The sequence below is a fragment of the Trematomus bernacchii genome, unplaced genomic scaffold, assembly GCF_902827165.1.
Source record: "Trematomus bernacchii unplaced genomic scaffold, fTreBer1.1, whole genome shotgun sequence".
Taxonomy (NCBI): Eukaryota; Metazoa; Chordata; class Actinopteri; order Perciformes; family Nototheniidae; genus Trematomus; species Trematomus bernacchii.
This window is the reverse complement of record NW_022987761.1, coordinates 362,749-381,002: the sequence shown is the minus strand read 5'-3', so window position 1 is coordinate 381,002 and position 18,254 is coordinate 362,749. Positions and strand designations below refer to the sequence as shown.

The following is an 18,254-nucleotide window of genomic DNA, read 5'->3' as shown; positions in this document are numbered from 1 at the left end:
AATATTCCATTCCTCACACACTCAATGTGTCCTCACACACTCAATGTGTCCTCACACACTCAATGCCTAGAATATCCTGTTTAGAATAGTTTATTTCTTCTCCTCTGTGCAGTGCCTCGTCTCTCATGCTCCTGCAACACAAACATTTCCCACATTGGGATGAATAAAGTCTGTCTGATCTGAGGGGTGCCTACCTTGTACCTCCTCTTCAGGTTGTCCCACTTCTTGGCCAGCTGCTCGGTGGTCAGCTTCCCCTGAAGACCCAGCTCGTACAGGATGGCTCTGAAAGAGACACACGCAGGTTCAAGGACTGAAGACTGTGGACAAAATCTATCTGAGGAGTGAGAGGGTGAGAGGGGAGACGGGCTGTAAAGGTCTCCTATTAAACTCATTGGAGGCATTTATATCGGTCTCAGGTTTACCACAAGGTGACTTCCTGCTTCTTCACACATGCTCTCTCCAGTACAGGTTAGCTCTGAGTGTTAGCATGCTAATGTCAACACAGACCATATTACTTCCAGAACACGTCTCATTGTTTCTGACAGCAACGTTTCTGATTGGCCCGTGGGTGTAAAGCCCGCCCACATTTTAGTAATGTGGTCATGACGCAGCAAATCTGGATCAGCTCCCTTGTTCCCCCGTTTTTAGAGATGTGGGTACGGAGGAAAAGAGAGAGGGGTTTATTTCTGACACTTTGAGAGTCTCCTGACACACCGGGGACACACGGGGGACACACCGGGGACACACCAGGGACACAACGGGGACACATGGGGGACACACCGGGGACACACGGGGGACACACCGGGGACACACGGGGACACATGGTGATGTAGAGAGGACATCACTTTGAGAGTCTCCTGACACACCGGGGACACACCGGGGACACAACGGGGACACATGGGGGACACACCGGGGACACACCGGGGACACACGGGGGACACATGGTGATGTAGAGAAGACATCACTTAGTGAGTCTCCTGACACACGGGGGACACACCGGGGACACACCGGGGACACACCGGGGACACATAGTGATGTAGAGAAGACATCAGAAAGAGACTTTTGCATGATAGGAGAGCTTTAAGACTGGTGTGTAAAGTCAGACGAGATTATATTTCATTATCAAAAGCAAAAGTCTCACCTCCAGGCCGGTTTGGCGGAGTGTTTCCTGCCGGTGAACAGAGCCTCGTTTGCCGCTCGAAGTTTAATCATCCTCTCCGTTTCCGTTTCAGACACTGAGGAAACACAACAGCAGCAAATAAATAAACCACTGAGACGAGTAATAATCATTCAGAAGCAGAACCTGTGTGTGAAAAGATTCACACATAGCTATCTCTTATACCCCTTTCACACCAACGGTGTTTCAGGGCCGGTTCGGTGCTGGTGCTTGAAAAGCACCGGGTTTTCCTGTTCACACCGCAGCGGAGCCGCCTCTAAGCTCCGGAATCCGGTTCGTTTCGAGCACCAAAAAGTTGTCCGTCTAGAAGCAAGAACCGCATACGTCACGCTTACGTCGGAGGGGGGCGAGATTAACCTGAGCTAACACTTAAGGCGAGTACGGCAAATAAAAGTTGTAACCAGCAGTAGTGCTGAGCAAAGTGACTAGAACGCAACCACACACTTGTATAAAAAAAACACACTTTATAAAGTCAGGCAACACTAACCAGGCTTCGTGTGATTCTGTTTATTTGTACCTTACTTTGACCATCCGTTCGCTGTTATTGATCATTGTGGAGAGCAGGCAGACGTTTGTTATTATAGCAGCTATCGGATGGAATCAATACATGGGCTGCACAGGTTGTCATGTCCGACTATCACAAGTAGAATCATAATGAAAAATACGTCGGTAAAAAGTGCCTGTAGAAAACGGCTTAGCAAGTAGTCAGTTTAGCTTCGGTTGCTATGCTAACATCACCCATGTTATACCAGAGAAACTTTCATAACAGCGTTGTGATGCCAAACAGCGTCAATTCAGACTGACACACATTCACTTAAGGGGAACTGGGGGATATGTATCAGCTGCTTGTGTGACAGTCAGACAGTGAATACTTTAGAGCCGTGTGAGCTAACCCGGAGCTAACGGGAGAATACACTCCCGTGGAAGAGCAGCCAGCACTGCAGCGGTCGCTAAATGAAACACATTAATAAACAATGAACCACGGCACTCTGGAGAAAAGTATAAGGTTGGAGAAGTCGTTATTTAATTTAATCTGGCTTCGTATGATTAAAAGCAACGCAGTCCCCGGCCCGTTGTTGTTGTGAGGTGAGCTCCGGCGTTGGGGAGAAACTCAGCGACGTAAACTGTGACGTCATGACGCAGCAGCGGCAGCACCAGTCGGGCTCTGAGCGGTGTGAAAAGAGCCGGCGCTAAACCGAAGAAACGGTTCTGAACCAGAAAAGCTCTAGCACGGAGCTTGAACCGGAGTTGCGTTGGTGTGAAAGGGGCATTAGTGGAGGAAAACAATTGTGACATCACTTACGCGACTCTGGGATTTGTAGTCTTTCTAGTTGCGTATTTTTCATAGTCTTATATTTACGACAAACTGTGACTTTTTTGACATGGAAATGATTTTTTAAGATTGACAAACATCATATGTGTAATTCCAGGGTTGCCAACTTTGGGTACCTGGCTGGAGTGAGATTTTGATATCATGGGTTTAATTACACATATGCACACTAAATGACTGCTATCGTGTCAGCAGCGGGACCTTAGCATATATATAGGATATATATACAATATATACAAATACACAATATTGGACACAGACTATAAAGGGCACACAGTTTCATTCACTAATGAAAGTCAAACATGTTTGTTTCCACTGTTTTATTGTGTGCCTGTCGCGATAAGCAATTAATTTACTTATCGTACGATAAATAAAAATGAACTGATAACTTTTCTGACCTCGATAAATTGCCATTTACATGAGGATGTGACTAGCAGTTTGAAAGGATGTACTTGAATTATTATTATATATTATCATTATGTCAGTGGTCTAAAATGGTCATACAACGGTGCCGACAATATTATCGTTTATCGCAATCATTTCCGGGAAAATGTATCCAACTAAATTAATTATCGTGAGAGGCCTATGAAACACACACACACAAACAAATCTACAGACTTACTCCAAACTGCCAAATATATGAATTAACACACTCTCACTCTCATATACTCTTTGACTCTATTTTGGCCTAGTAGAACAATAAGCAGCAGACTTTTACTTTTTTATCATTTCTTCTGGATCTCAGATCTGCGCATGCGCAATACGGGTCGGCAGTTGCGGCTCCAGAGTATTTGTGTTGGGTAATCTATGGTAGGGCTAACCCTTGTGGTGGGGCTCAAGTCAGTATTCACAATGTAATTACATACACGCTCCCCCCGACAGTGAAACGCCACGCGTGAGGTTTAGATTATTTCCCTGTCTCAATCCAAATTGAACTGTATGAAATAAAAAGGCACATTTGTCTTGTAGTAAATAAAAAGGGCGACCTGGAGCCAATCCTGCAATTTCCCAACAGGTGAAAGAGTTGACATGCTGAAAACCCAACCCCTGCAGGGGGGTCTGGGGGATTGTCCCCCAGGAGATTTTTTTAAATACTAACATAAAATACACATTCTGGTACTCTCTTGAGAAGAACAATAATGAATCTATTATTACACGACATATTTAAAAAAATGAATGGCATTTTAGTTTTGTGTGACTTTGTTCTGAAAGCTGAACCTGCTGCTCCTCACAGAGAGAAGAGGGAAGAGGCTGTGTGAATTACTTTACATTGTGGATAAGGGTGGATAGCCCCCATTGTTCTGTGTGTCAAAATGAAAGACAGCCCACACACCTATCAATCATCAAACCGTGGGGTCTTATTTCATTACGTGTTGATTTCTATCAACACGTAATGTTGTATCTATGTATAGAGATGTACTACCGCAAAAGTATTCTCCGTCGGGACTTCCTGCAACAACACCACGCCGTTATCGTGATTCTGATTGGCCAGAAGACATTATCAAAGATGTTTTATTGAGAAGACGATCACTACGTGACAAAAGTTTTCAAAACCGTTTCTAGTCTTCGTATTCTTGTTTTTGGCGTGAGAATAGTTTGGGCAGCGTGAGAGCGTGAGATTGAGAGTGAAAGCGTGTGTCACACGCCAGATGCGTGAGAGTTGGCAACCCTGGTAATTCATGGCACAATTCAAACGGGATCGAAAGATACGTTTTCTCTCTCCATTGACTTCAATACATTATTTTTCTGAAATAAGGTCCCATGGACCGGAAGTAGATGGGCGTGACTTCGCCTCTCTATAGAAACCCCCCTGAAGGCCCTTTGATCTGATTGGATGATTTGAATGATCTCTCTCTTTAACCCTTCAGAGTCCTGGGCCCAAAAATATATTTCATTATCAACTTTAAATCCTGTTGTTTTGGTGCCGGCTTGAACAGGTCACATGATCACGGTCGAAGGGTTAATGAAATGATGTGTATTTTGATATCTTATAAACAAGATCAGTGACACAGAACTCATGCTATATCTTTCTTGAAACCCCCCTGAAGGCCCTTTGATCTGATTGGATGATATGAATGAATTCCCTCTTTAATGAAATGATCTGTATTCTGGGATCTTTTTCCGTCTCCTTACTTTTGTAAGAGCACTCACTCATCCTCCTCCAGCCCATCGGCACCCCCTCAGTGGGAGCAGCGTCCTCGTGCAGCGTCCCATCATGCACTGCTGCTTCCTGTGCCACCGTGTCCTCCATCTCCGTCTTGATGAGGAACTCCAAGATGTCGGTGTTCTCCTGGCTCTGGCTCTGGCTCTGGCTCTGGCTCTGGCTCTGGTTCTGGCTCTGGCTCTGGTTCTGGCTCTGGTTCTGGTTCTGGTTCTGGTTCTGGGTCTGGTTGTGGCTCTGGGTCTGGGTCTGGTTGTGGCTCTGGTTCTGACTCTGGTTCTGGGTCTGGCTGTGGGTCCCGTCCAGGCTGAGCACCAAGCTGCTGTTGAAGAGGCGTCCGTGCATCGCCTCGTCCATGATGTGGAACCAGGGCCACGACTCCACCGCCCCCCCCCAGGCTGTCCTGACCCTGGTACGGCTGCTTCAGGTCCTGAAAACACACAAGTGTATTTATATAACAGCTTTCAACAAAGGCAATTCAAAGGTCTCCTATTATACTATTTTTAGGCATATATTATAGGTCTCAGATATATACAAATATATACAAAATATGAAATCTGAGAAAATGTTTAAATATCTGTGAGTTAACTATATTCCCCGTGAATATCAAGCAGTATTTGCACATGTTGAGCAGTGTTTGAGTGAACCCTCTCTGCACCTCCTCACCTTGTATTTAGTCCGCAGGTTGTCCCACTTCTTGGCGATCTGGTCGGGCGTCAGCTTCCCCTCCAGACCGAGACCCTTCAGGATGGTGCTAAGGAACAGACAGAGCGTCACCAGACGAAAACTCAACACAGGAGACAATCACTTACACTCTACAGTAAAAGCCCTGCAGTGGTTGTCCATCCCTCGCAGGCAGAGGCAGACAAAGGGCCTCAGATTTGTATTTAAGAACATTACCTAGATCCAGCAGCAGACACGTTCACGCTGCCATGGACCGTCTGCACTAAAGCACATTCTCAAAGATATTGAAGAGACTGTTATTTTGTATATATTGATTGTTGTGTTTTTATTTACAGGGTTCCTGCAGGTTTCACCAACTCAAAGTTAAGACCTTTTTAAGACCACTTTGAATAGAATTTAAGACCTATTTCACGGCAAGAAAGTATGAAGGAAAATTGCTATGAAAGAAGAAATACGTCCCATAATTACTTTCAAAGTAAATGTATTACGGACATTTCCCCCGAAACACATTTAGACGTGATCGCAACACAGAAGCATCTTTCAAATCCCATCATATTTAAGACCTTTCTTATTTTTTTTTATCATATTTAAGACCTTTTTAAGACCCTGCGGGGAGCCTGTATTTAGGTCTTAACCTGTTAAGCACTGAGCCTGTTTTTCATGTTTCAGGCTTGAAAATGACATGCCCAAAACAAATGACTATAACTTCACTTCTAAAAGGGTTATATGAATAATTTATTTGATCAAAGCAAGGTTACATCTGTGAGTTGGATGTAGAAGTGTCAGAATCAATATAGATGTTTCTCAGTCAGAGTTAATTCAGATGGAACATAGTAAAAAAAGGTAAATTCTTACCTCCGCCTAAAGAAAAAACATTACTTATAGTGAAAACCACCCTTGAATGATGGGATGGTAGACTAAAAGCTTTAGGAATCAAAACTATAACATATAATAAGTACCCTGTATCAAGATTGAGGCAAAACAAGTTAAATTTGACCTTTTTAGAGAGGTTTAGCCAAAAAAAGTTCCAGGCGGACTAAGCTTTCGGCACATTTGGGTATATCTGGTTCCATCAGTGCCATTTGACCTTTTTCAGGTACCAGACTATAAAAATGATGTATTACATTGAATTATCACCATAGGTATTCATTCCATTCAAATAAAAACAATTAAAATTAAAAAAATTAATTTTAAATTTTTAAAAAAGACCCGCCGACGGGGGCTTTGGGGCTTAACAGGTTAATGTGTGCACGTGTCTAAATGTGTCTTTGACTGTGTATATACATATTTGCACACATTTTGAAATACATTTGTTTTTATATTGGGGATTGTGTGAAGCGGTATTTCGATCTCTCTGAACCATGGATGTATAATAAGAGCTGGATACAGCGTGGGAGGCGGGGGCCTCGTTCCTATGAGAGCTGCTCATTGGCTCATGAAGACAAAATGGCCCAACTTTTGAGAGAGCGAAACGTCACGAAAGTATTCATATAATCCGTTCTTATTGTGCATCCATGGGTAAAGGTAAAACTCATGTAGTGCTGAACACGTAACATGAACGTGCCGGGTGGCGCGGTCCCGTGGGTTAGATGCACGTTCATAATGCAGAGGGAAATAACTCTCAGAATAAAGTTATTAGCACATTTTACAACTTGAGGACCGAATGTTTTTAATGAGGGCTATACAAGTGTTCATACTGGGTAGTTTATTTAGTTTAAAAAAAAATATCCAACGATTTACAGACGTCTCTTTCCCCAATGTTAGTCAATGGGAGAAAGTGTTTCCGGGCCCAGCGACTGATACGGAAGTGTAGTACCGCCGTTTGGACACAACGAATATTTTCCTCAGAGTCCGGCGCACTTCCTGGGGGCTTGCTCTGTACGTACGCAGAGACAGAGAGAGGCCGGGAACAAAGTACACTTCCCAGCGATACATAAATACAGTGTTTTGTGAACACATCTATAGCATGTGCCGCTAATAGAAGACACACAGAGACTTTTTAAACATCTGAGAGGTAAGCGTTGAATATCGATGCTCTGCTCTGACTAAAAGGCACCGTGGGGTCAGATTAGAGTTTTCCAAAGGGGCGTTCGTTTAGCGGGAAACACGTGAAATAACTAGCTAGTGGATCGCCGGTATTAGATTAACATTAACATGCTTATTGTAGTTGTAAGTGCACTGCCTTGCGGCCTGTAGCACCAGATGTGTGGGCTGGACCTGTATTTTACAGGACAGGAGTGAGCAGAGGGTAGAATTGTCGATTCTTGTTCTGTTTTCTGTGACTATCTTCCTCACCCTCTCAGACTTTCAGTTGCGCGCGCTACTAAAGAGACGCGCTACCATGGAAACCAAACAATGGTGTAGCTGTATTAAAGTCCGAGTGGAAACAGTCCTGAGTAAATCTGATTTTGTCAGAAATCGGGAGAAATATGACCCTGGGAGGAAACCGGGAGAGGGCAATGAAATCGGGAGTCTCCCGCGAAAATCGGGAGGGTTGGAAAGTATGAGTCTCACCTTGATTCTGGCGCATTGCTTATCGTTTTCTGTTTGTTTTATAGATCTATTCTCATCCACCATCTTTGTTTGTGAGGTAAAGAGTGTTTCTGAATCGGACACTCTGAGTGGATGCAGTCACAGCCAATTGGAGTCTGATTCAGAGGGTTGCCTGTCAGTTCCGTTGTTAAGGCCCGGACACACCAATCTGACAACAAAGAACTGACACAGACGGACCCCGACTGTTCTCGCGTCTCTGCGTTTTGGCCATGTGTCGCACTGGACTAATTTACAGCATTAATAATTCATATCTAATTCTTAACTGTGAATGGTTTTCATTTATTTAACATTATAAATGTATTAGTAGGCCTGTCACGATAATACATTTTGTTGGATACATTTTCCCGAAAATTCTTGCGATAAACGATAATATTGTCGGCATCGTTGTAAGACCATTTTAGACCACTGACATAATGATAATATATAATAATAATTCAAGTACATCCTTTCAAACATAACTTTTAATTGAACATCCAACATTGCAAATTAAATTAAATTAAATAAATGATATATAATAAATTAAATAAATTAAATTATAAAACATTTATTAAATCACACACAACCAAAACAATCAATTAAATAGACTCAGGCTGGAAAACAGAGCTCTCTCTCTCTCTCTATCTATCTATATATAAATAAATATGAGCACACATTGTCTCACAAGCAAAAAGCCCTCCTTAAACCAGCAGTCAAGTGTACAGTCCACGGTCCAGACAAAGACCCAGATGCCTCAACAGGCCATATCCAAATCTGTATTTCAAAGATTTCGAGCAAGGAACACCAACATGTTTGCATTGTCGGGCAAATGCATCTTTGATTGTAAACAGTGGGGAAGGTGAGGGCTCTCCATCTCCAGCTGCCGTGTTTGCTCCCAGCTGGGAGAATGGGGCGGTTGTGTTTCAGGTGCAGTTTAAGGTTGGTCGTATCGCTAGCTTTTGTTGCTACCTTTTTAAAACAAATGCGACACACCGCCCGGCTCATTCAAGTCCGTAGGTTCGCCTCGTTGATTTGGCTTACATCCAAAATATTCCCACACCGGAGATGTGGTATTAGGTTTTGCAACCAATTCCATTTAACTTCAAATTCCCCTGGAGTAAGTCACACGTTGTTCCCTGCTTGTCTATTATTAATTTGGCTGCTACACTGCTGCACGCGGAGTGTCCTGACCTGGCTGTGTGTGAGCCCCTCACAGTGCGCCGGGCTAAAATTCTGGTCACATCCTTATGTAAACAAACACGCATGTAAACGGCAATTTATCGAGCTCAGAAAGTTATCGAGTCCATTTTTATTTATCGTACGATAAGTCAATTTATTGATTATCGTGACAGGCCTATGTATTAGTCTGGCCAATCCAAGACTTCAATGCTGAAGGGCCAATGGGTCTGTGGTGGGGGTCAGCACAAAGGTCAAGAAAACCCACATTTGAAAAGAAGACAACGGATGACCAAGAAACAAGTGACTTGCTCAATTCATTTGTGAGGGATCTGTGAAGAACAGCAGCTGCACTACTGGTGTTTTGTATACCAGCAATTTGAGGGTGGAAAAGTTTACTACCACTTAGGTTTCAAATAATTGTGTTAATTACTTATTGTAAAGCATTTGAATATTCTTTTGTGTCACATTTTCATTATTAAGTTGATGTATAACCAGGTGTGCACATAACTTTTTGAGTGAGTTACTCAGATGAGTACCAGGAGACAGCGTTTGGTACTCACCCCACATGAAGCGTGGTGTTAATAAGTGCAGTCTTCCTCACTGTCCTCCTCAGTGTCTCCTTCACTGTCCTCTATTTACACTTCTTGCATGCTAGATGATGAAGATGATGAAGATGCACCTCCCTGTCTCTTTGTAAGCCTCCAATTTGCTTTCTCCAAAACTTGTTGCCAAAACTGTGAAGTCCTTGCATTTCCTGAGGCCAAGTTGAAGGATCAAATACTGAGAAATTATCACATGACTTGAAGTCATATCTGATTTCAGAGGTGGGAAGTAACAAAGTACACTTATTCAAGTACTGTACTTAGGTACAATTTAAGATACTTGTAGTTTACTTGAGTATTTCTATTTTATGCTACTTTGTACTTCTACTCCACTACAGTTCAGAGGTAAATCATGTACTTTTCCTCCACTACATGTAGTTAATACATTTTAGTTACTTCACAGATGTGGATGAATGATGTGAAAATATAATCAAGTGTTAAATCAGACTTTAGTTCCACCTGGAGTAAATCCACAAGCTACCCTGCAGTATACAAAGTCATTCAAACTAATTTTTAAACACTTTAATGATCAATAATTATAAAACATATCATATACATTATTATGAAATGGACCAATCTGCAAAATGACTACTTTTACTGTCGCTACTTTAACTAGATTTTGATGATAATACTTTTCTAATTTTACTTGAGTAACACTTCTTCCACCTCTGTCTGATTTCAAACTCTTCCATTAACAGCCTGAGTAAGTTTGCAGCTGTGTGTTTTACTCCACTTTGTTGTAAATAAAACTGCAGCAGCTTGACCACAGAGCGTGAACGTTGTGATCAGCTGATTTTGCGCAGTTCTCCAGTGTGTGCGCGGGGCACAGAATGTGCACAGGGGAGTCTCCCACCGCAGCCAGTTGACGTAGTTTTGGTACAATTCTGTTGTACACACCGACGTTAACAGCAGCTCCGTCTGTGCACACGGCGACCAACTCTGTCGTCCAGTGATCTAAGCCTCTTTCTCCTGTGAAGCTTCACAGGTCCGTCGGTTATGTCCTGCGCGGCACGGCCAGCACCCAGTTCAATCAGTCATAGAAAGTCTGAAGATTTTAGCAGGGAGCGAAACGGCAAAGTGGCTGCTTAATGTCTTTGTTTTTTTTGGACATGTCTAATAATTTACTCCACTGAGTATTGACAAGAAACATGTGTAGGCGAAATATGTGTTTTGTTTTGATGACCTATCAGGTACGCAAAGGCGCGTTGTGACACAAGTGACGTTACGCATTTCAGATTGTTGCCGCGCATGCGTACCTGCGTACCAGTTATGTGCACCCCTGTGTATAACTGTATAGTATCTTAATTATTTAAAATATAAGGTGACTAAAAATGGCAACCGTATTTTCAGTTTTGGCAACCAAAAGCTGATGCCTGGTTGCCTGCCTGGCAACCACTTTTAAAAGTTAGCGTTGAGCCCTGCATGATATATATCATGTGTAGTCTTGACCAAAAAAAAGACAATTCCTGGCAAAGAAACGCCCATGGACACTGCCCAAAAGAACGCCCATGGACACAGATCAAAAGAACGCCCATGGACACTGATCAAAAGAACGCCCATGGACACTGCCCAAAAGAACGCCCATGGACACAGATCAAAAGAACGCCCATGGACACTGATCAAAAGAACGCCCATGGACACTGCCCAAAAGAACGCCCATGGACACAGATCAAAAGAACGCCCATGGACACTGCCCAAAAGAACGCCCATGGACACTGATCAAAAGAACGCCCATGGACACTGCCCAAAAGAACGCCCATGGACACAGATCAAAAGAACGCCCATGGACACAGATCAAAAGAACGCCCATGGACACTGCCCAAAAGAACGCCCATGGACACAGATCAAAAGAACGCCCATGGACACTGATCAAAAGAACGCCCATGGACACAGATCAAAAGAACGCCCATGGACACTGCCCAAAAGAACGCCCATGGACACAGATCAAAAGAACGCCCATGGACACTGCCCAAAAGAACGCCCATGGACACTGCCCAAAAGAACGCCCATGGACACTGATCAAAAGAACGCCCATGGACACTGATCAAAAGAACGCCCATGGACACTGCCCAAAAGAACGCCCATGGACACTGATCAAAAGAACGCCCATGGACACTGCCCAAAAGAACGCCCATGGACACTGCCCCAAAAGAACGCCCATGGACACTGATCAAAAGAACGCCCATGGACACTGCCCAAAAGAACGCCCATGGACACTGATCAAAAGAACGCCCATGGACACTGATCAAAAGAACGCCCATGGACACTGCCCAAAAGAACGGGCATAACTAATGATCAGAATAAGTTAGATTCTTCTAATCAGTTCTGATACAATGATAATAAATGTGTGCAATTTTCTGTATTGAATGTTTTTTTCAATGTTATGGTTAGCAGTTATTTTTAATGAAATAAGTAAAAAGATTCAAGTTTTTAAAAAGAACATTTTTTATGGGCAAATATCCCCTATTATAGTGTCTATAAGTCTCTAATGAGTGACATGTATCACACGCTGAGGTCGTGCTGATTTCTGGGATGTGTACAACTTGATTATACTGTAAAGAAATTAGCATTTATAAGGCAAAACACACACATAAACAAAAACGGAAATGTCCTATGTGGGTCTCAGGGGGTTAATGTCTTTCATTTTTGTATAGCACTTTGAATTGCCTTGTGTGCTGTATAAATAAACTTGCCTTGCCTTACACAAAAACACTCACTCACACACACACACACACACACACTCACTCACTCACACACTCTGGATACTAAGCGAGTGGAACATAACAACGGTACTAATAAGTGTTGAAGATACAGCGGACGTTGATGTAAACATTTGAATATGTCTCTTATAGTTAGATGCTGGTTGTTACCTCCACGCTAACTTGGCAGAGTTCCTCTTCCCAGTGAACAGCGCCTCGTTGGACGCCCTGAGCTCGATCAGCCTCTTCACGTCCTCCTCGGTCACTGCAGGTCAGAGGTCAAAGGTCAGGGTCAGTACATCTACAGTGTAGCAATAAAGTATATATTAACTTATCTTACGACCCCCGCCCATTCAGTTCCTACAACAATACTCACTTTTATAGGAGTTTTCTGGGAACTGCGGGTTCAGGGCCATTGTGATCATGGAAGAAGATGAAGATGAAGAAGCTCCTTATTCCTGCTGCAGCGAGGGAGGAAGGGGGGAAGGAAAGGAAACGAGGAGGGGTGGAAGTGTGCTCATCACGGCTGTAAAAAGAGAGCTGGACCCAGCCTCGTTCAGTCCTGTGAAGTTGATCAGTGCTGCATGAAGCCAGAAATGGAGCGACTGTAGATCCAGAAAGGACCCGGATGTGGGCCCACTGAGCATGCGCAGTTGAGTTTTCCCTTAGGCCCCGCCTCCGGTCTCCAGCTCTCTGTCAGTCAGATGAATGGAAAGGGAGAAATAAATCAGGATTCAGCTTTTACAGGACTTAAAAAACGTTTACACCCTAATGATTTACATCAGGGATGTTGAAGTGTTCGCGCTGGCTAGTTTGTTCAGTTTAAAATATATTATCCGCTGATTTACAGACGTCTCTTTCCCAATAGAGTGGCGAAGTCCCTCCCCTTCCGGTGGACCTCCATGGGACCTTATTTCGGAAAAATTATGTATTGAAGTCAATGGAGAGAGAAAGATTATCTTTCGATCCCGTTTGAATTGTGCCACGAATTACACATATGATGTTTGTCAATTTAAAAGATAATTTTGCAAGTCAAAAAAAATAAAATGTGTGGTAAAACTGTGAAGTAACACATTTGTTTGTGTGAAACGCTCAATGAACTACATCTCTGGTCAACAACACACGTCACCAAGATGGCCGTCACTACTGTCTTGTCAACAAAACGATTGACTACCCTCACTATCACCACAATGAAACACGTCCTGAAGAATGTCATGCAAAGCTGCCTGCCTGCCTTCCTTTGATTCTCTCTGAACTGCCTGGTCGTTTTAATGTTTAATGTCAACCATTTGTGCAGATAGCATGAAGTAGAGAAGATCGCCGATGCTAGCGTTAGCGTTAGCATTTCTCCCCCGGGCTTAAATGGTGTATTATAGAATGATCACACCAGTGTGACAGTACTCTTCAAAGGGTTCACGAAATATGACTACTACTCTTACTGTTTAACATTTTGGGTTACTTAATGTTACTTCATGTTAAGGCTAATACAAATGACAAGGCTGTAATGCTAACTAACGTGCTAGCTACTAGCTAGCATGATCCAGAGTACTCCTGGTCCTTTCATCAGACGGGAAGCAAAAGAACGAGCAAGACCCATTGCTGGTATGATAACAACCTGGTACTAAGCACACAGGCATCTTGTTAAAGTTATCTTATCTTAGCCAGCGCCATATAGATAGATTATATCTATATGGCGCTGATCTTAGCTATCTCTTAGTGGAGGAAAACAATTGTGACATCACTTACGCGACTCTGGGATTTGTAGTCTTTCTAGTTGCGTATTTTTCATAGTCTTATATTTCAACAGTTTTACGATAAACTGTGACTTTTTTGACATGGAAATAATTTTTTAAGATTGACAAACATCATATGTGTAATTCATGGCACAATTCAAACGGGATCGAAAGATAATCTTTCCCGAAATAAGGTCCCATGGACCGGAAGTAGATGGGCGTGACTTCGCCACTCTATGCAAGTGGGCCCAGTGACGTCACGGACTGGTGTAGTACCACCGGTTGGCCACTAGGTCATTCCAAATATGGGATTCAACCTCCAGCGCACTTCCTGGTGCTTCTGATATTCGCCTGTAGTACAGTTTTATTTAACTTGGGACTATTTAAGGTCATTTTACTGAAGCCAAGTGTAGGAGTACTCTGTTACTATGAAGTCCTGCATTCAAAATGTTCCTCAAGTGAAAGTATAAAAGTATTATCATCAAAATATAGTGAAAGTAGCGACAGTAAAAGTAGTCATTGTGCAGATTGGTCCATTTCAGAATAATATATATGATATGTTTTATAATGATTGATCATGAAAGTGTTCTCAAAGCTGGTAAAGGTGCAGCTAGTTTGAATGACTTTGTATACTGCAGGGTAGCTTGTGGATTTACTCCAGGTGGAACTAAAGTCTGATTTAACACTTGGTTATATTTCACATCATTCATCCACATCTGTGAAGTAACTAAAGGTATTAAATACATGTAGTGGAGTATAAGTACACCATGTACCTCTGAACTGTAGAGGAGTAGAAGTAGCTGTAAATGGTACTTCAGTACTTAGTTAATTCCTGAGAGAAACAACAACAACTCTCGGATCTGCAACGCAGGCCTGGTGCCGGCTAACACTCTTTTAACGGCTCCGTTTCCCTCCGTCCATCATGTGAGTCCCGGTAGATTCACCGGAACATTTCCCCGGTGAGCTGTCTCCTCCCGTTAACCGTTAACAGCTCGTTAGCTTCAGCGGCTAACGGCTAACATAACACAACAAACACAGCCGGGTTTCCCGCCACACGAACACATCGCTTTCCGTTCTTTTGGGCTAATTTAGACAACCGTTGTCTGACGTCACGAGGTGCCATCGTCCCCGGAGAGCATTCAGCGAATAAATCCGTTCCCGTTACCGGAGCTTTGCCCTGGCTGCGTCCCGGTTACCGTGAGAGGAGAGCAGGGAGATGATGATGGGTCTTTTCCCAACGATCCGGATCTAAGAGCCGACTCTGTGTCGTGAACGAGAAGAGCCGGATCTTTAGGCGGGACTTCATTGTGATTGGCACACCATACGGCCAATCACAGACCAGGACAGACACGGATTCAACGCTTCAACGTGTTTTCTACTTTTTTTTAATGCTATTTTATTTCAATTTGAGATGTTTACATGTTGGATTGTTTATTTCTAGTCTTTTAATAAAGTCCCTTAAAATTCATAAAATTGTAACTTGAAATAAAATAACATAATATACATACAAGAGCCGAGTCAAAAGAACCGGATATTTGAAAAGAGCCGGATTTCCTATCACTAGCGAGCTTCCGTCCGTCACGTGATCTGCGGAGGGCGGGGGTCTGCTTCCTCTCCGAGTTTTATTTATTTAACTTTAATGAACAATTATTCCATCCGAAAAATGCACTTAAACATCAGAGTTCATTCATTAATTAGAAGCTTCAATTCAAGTCTCTATCACCATGTGCTCAGCAGCTACAGTCCTCCTCCAACAGAGCAACATGAATATATATATAGGACATAGAACTAATAAAACAAATAAAATAGTGCAAGAGAATGTTTTGAGATGTGCAAGAAAATACAAATAAAATAGAAATAGTGCAAGAAGAGTTTATATACAAGTACATGGAATATGATATAGATAATTAGCATAATGCAAACAGATGAATGTTATGGATGTTCTTTACAGAGTACAGGTGTTTAATAGTCTGATGGTGTGTGGTGTGTGTGTGTGTGTGTGTGTGTGTGTGTGTGTGTGTGTGAGAGACTGTGTGTGTGTGTGTGTGTGAGAGACTGTGTGTGTGTGTGTGTGTGTGAGAGAGACTGTGTGTGTGTGTGTGTGTGTGTGTGTGTGTGTGTGTTGTGGTGTGTGTGTGTGTGTGTGTGTGTGTGTGTGTGTGTGTGTGTGTGTGTGTGTGTGTGTGTGTGTGTGTGTGTGTGTGTGTGTGTGTGTGTGTGTGTGTGTGTGTGTGTGTGTGTGCGCTTTATGAACAGAAAACAGAAACAGTGGTGCCTCAGGAATGAAGGGGTTTAGAAATGTGTACAATTGTTGGGCTTTCAGAACGTTTTTGTATATTTTCATGTCATTAAGAAAAGCAGTTAGTACAGAGGAAATGTTGGGTCGCAAACAACTTGAAGGTGCATGTACGCCCCCCTGCTGTACAAGAGTCATCATGTCACTGCATCTCCACGGATGCAAGTAAACTGTACCACCATGATTATAATGTTTAAAATGAAACAGTGTATTTCTGGTAGCTCTTACCTCCTCTCCTCATGTTCCCAGAATCCTCTCTGACCGATGAGCTTTTTAATCAAAAAGTCAGATTTTTATATTCTTTTCAGAAAAAAAGTCTGAATTTTTTCATTTTCAGCTAAATGTCAGAACTTATGAAGGAGACTGTATCTATCTTTTATCAATCAATCAATGTTTATGTATATATCCCAATATCACAGATGTTACATTTGTCTCAGTGGACTTCACAGTTTGTACAGAATATCAGTGACAAAACGACACCATCTGTCCTCAGACCCTCTCTCCTTAGACCCTCTGTCCTTAGACCCTCTGTCCTTAGACCCTCACATCGTACAAGGAAACACTTCCAGAGAAACCCCACAGTTTAAAGGAACATGGGAGAAACCTCAGGGAGAGCAACAGAGGAGGGATCCCTCTCCCAGGACGGACAGACGTGCAATAGATGCCGTGTGTCAATCAAAGAGATAATACATTTCACAGCGTAGGTAGACCAAATGTTTGGAAATGCATGTGTCTATAAAAAGATTAATCCACGAGGATGTCAACAATCCTGTGGGAGCCATCAGGGAAGCAGCATGATGAGAGTCAGGCAGGACCGCAGAGACAGGTTCAGCCACGACTCGAAGTCCAGGACTCAGATCAGGACTCAGATCAGGACTCAGATCAGGACTCAGATCAGGACTCAGGATCCCGGCATAGATAGACACCAAAAAGAAATGTGGGGGAAGCTGTGTTAGTGGGAACATGAGAGTACACAGGTACAGACAGAGAGAAGGAAGAAGCAAGGTGTCCCCCGACAGTCTAAGCCTATAGCAGCTAAACTAGGGGCTGAGTCTAATCAGCCCTAACTATAAGCTTTATCAAAAAGGAAGGTCTTAAGCGCACTCTTAAAAACGGATAGGCTGTCTGCCGCCCGAACACAAAGAGATGATTTATTTGATTGATCTGTTTTATGTCCTATATATATTCATGTTGCTCTGTTGGAGGACTCTAGTTTGTCATCTCCATATCCACTCTGTAGCTGCTGAGCACATGATGAGAAAGCCTTGAATCTGTACTGGCATCTCTAGACTGGCTTCAGATCAAGTTTAGAGTCTAGTTTTTATAGTTATTGTTTGCCTCCAAAGCTCTAATGGTTTGATCGGCTCGCAGTTTGCCTGTTTTTAAATCCAGCTTGAAGACCCACTTGCGTTTGTAGACCACCTATAAGACATGACAGTCTGTGCTTTTAATCAGGGTTTCATATTGTGTTTACGTCCCGTGTGAGTTTTCAGTCTGTGGCTTAACGGTTTGATGTCCTGTTTGTTTATCTATATTTTTAAACGATAGTTAAAGACACATCTTCTCAGGGACACAACGACATGCTGACTGCAGTGGGGTTTGAACCTGGACTCCCTTAATCCGCACTATCCACTGCGCCACAGCCTCCCATGTATCTGTAAAGTTCTTAACATCTGATGGGATTTTTTCTTGTTTCTTTTTAACTTGTGATGTGCGCCATTTTGTTAATGTGCTGTATGAAAGGTGCTGTATAAATAAAGCTTTATTATTATTATATATATTTATTGACGTACAGCACTTTGGTCCACTCTGTTGTTCTTGAATGTGCTATAGAAATAAACTTCGGATTTTATTTTACACGTCC

At 42.8% G+C, this 18,254-nt stretch overlaps 1 protein-coding gene across 2 annotated transcripts in view; it reads right to left on the bottom strand.

The window, feature by feature from the left end:
* The window catches only part of LOC117496617, a 29,734-nt gene extending 14,372 nt beyond the window's left edge, over positions 1–15,362 (bottom strand). Inside the window, exons 1-7 of one of the 2 annotated variants that reach the window (XM_034148329.1) lie at positions 14,868–15,362; positions 12,738–13,054; positions 12,533–12,626; positions 5,335–5,422; positions 4,659–5,098; positions 1,142–1,235; positions 195–282 (exon numbers count right to left, since the gene is read on the bottom strand). In XM_034148329.1, coding sequence (XP_034004220.1) covers positions 195–282; positions 1,142–1,235; positions 4,659–5,025 — 549 coding nt within the window. In that variant the 5' untranslated portion in view covers positions 5,026–5,098; positions 5,335–5,422; positions 12,533–12,626; positions 12,738–13,054; positions 14,868–15,362. Of the gene's footprint in view, positions 1–194; positions 283–1,141; positions 1,236–4,640; positions 5,099–5,334; positions 5,423–12,532; positions 12,627–12,737; positions 13,055–14,867 lie in introns of both variants that reach the window. The other variant, XM_034148328.1, reaches the window with a different exon arrangement.
* Between the last annotated feature and the right edge of the window lie 2,892 nt (positions 15,363–18,254).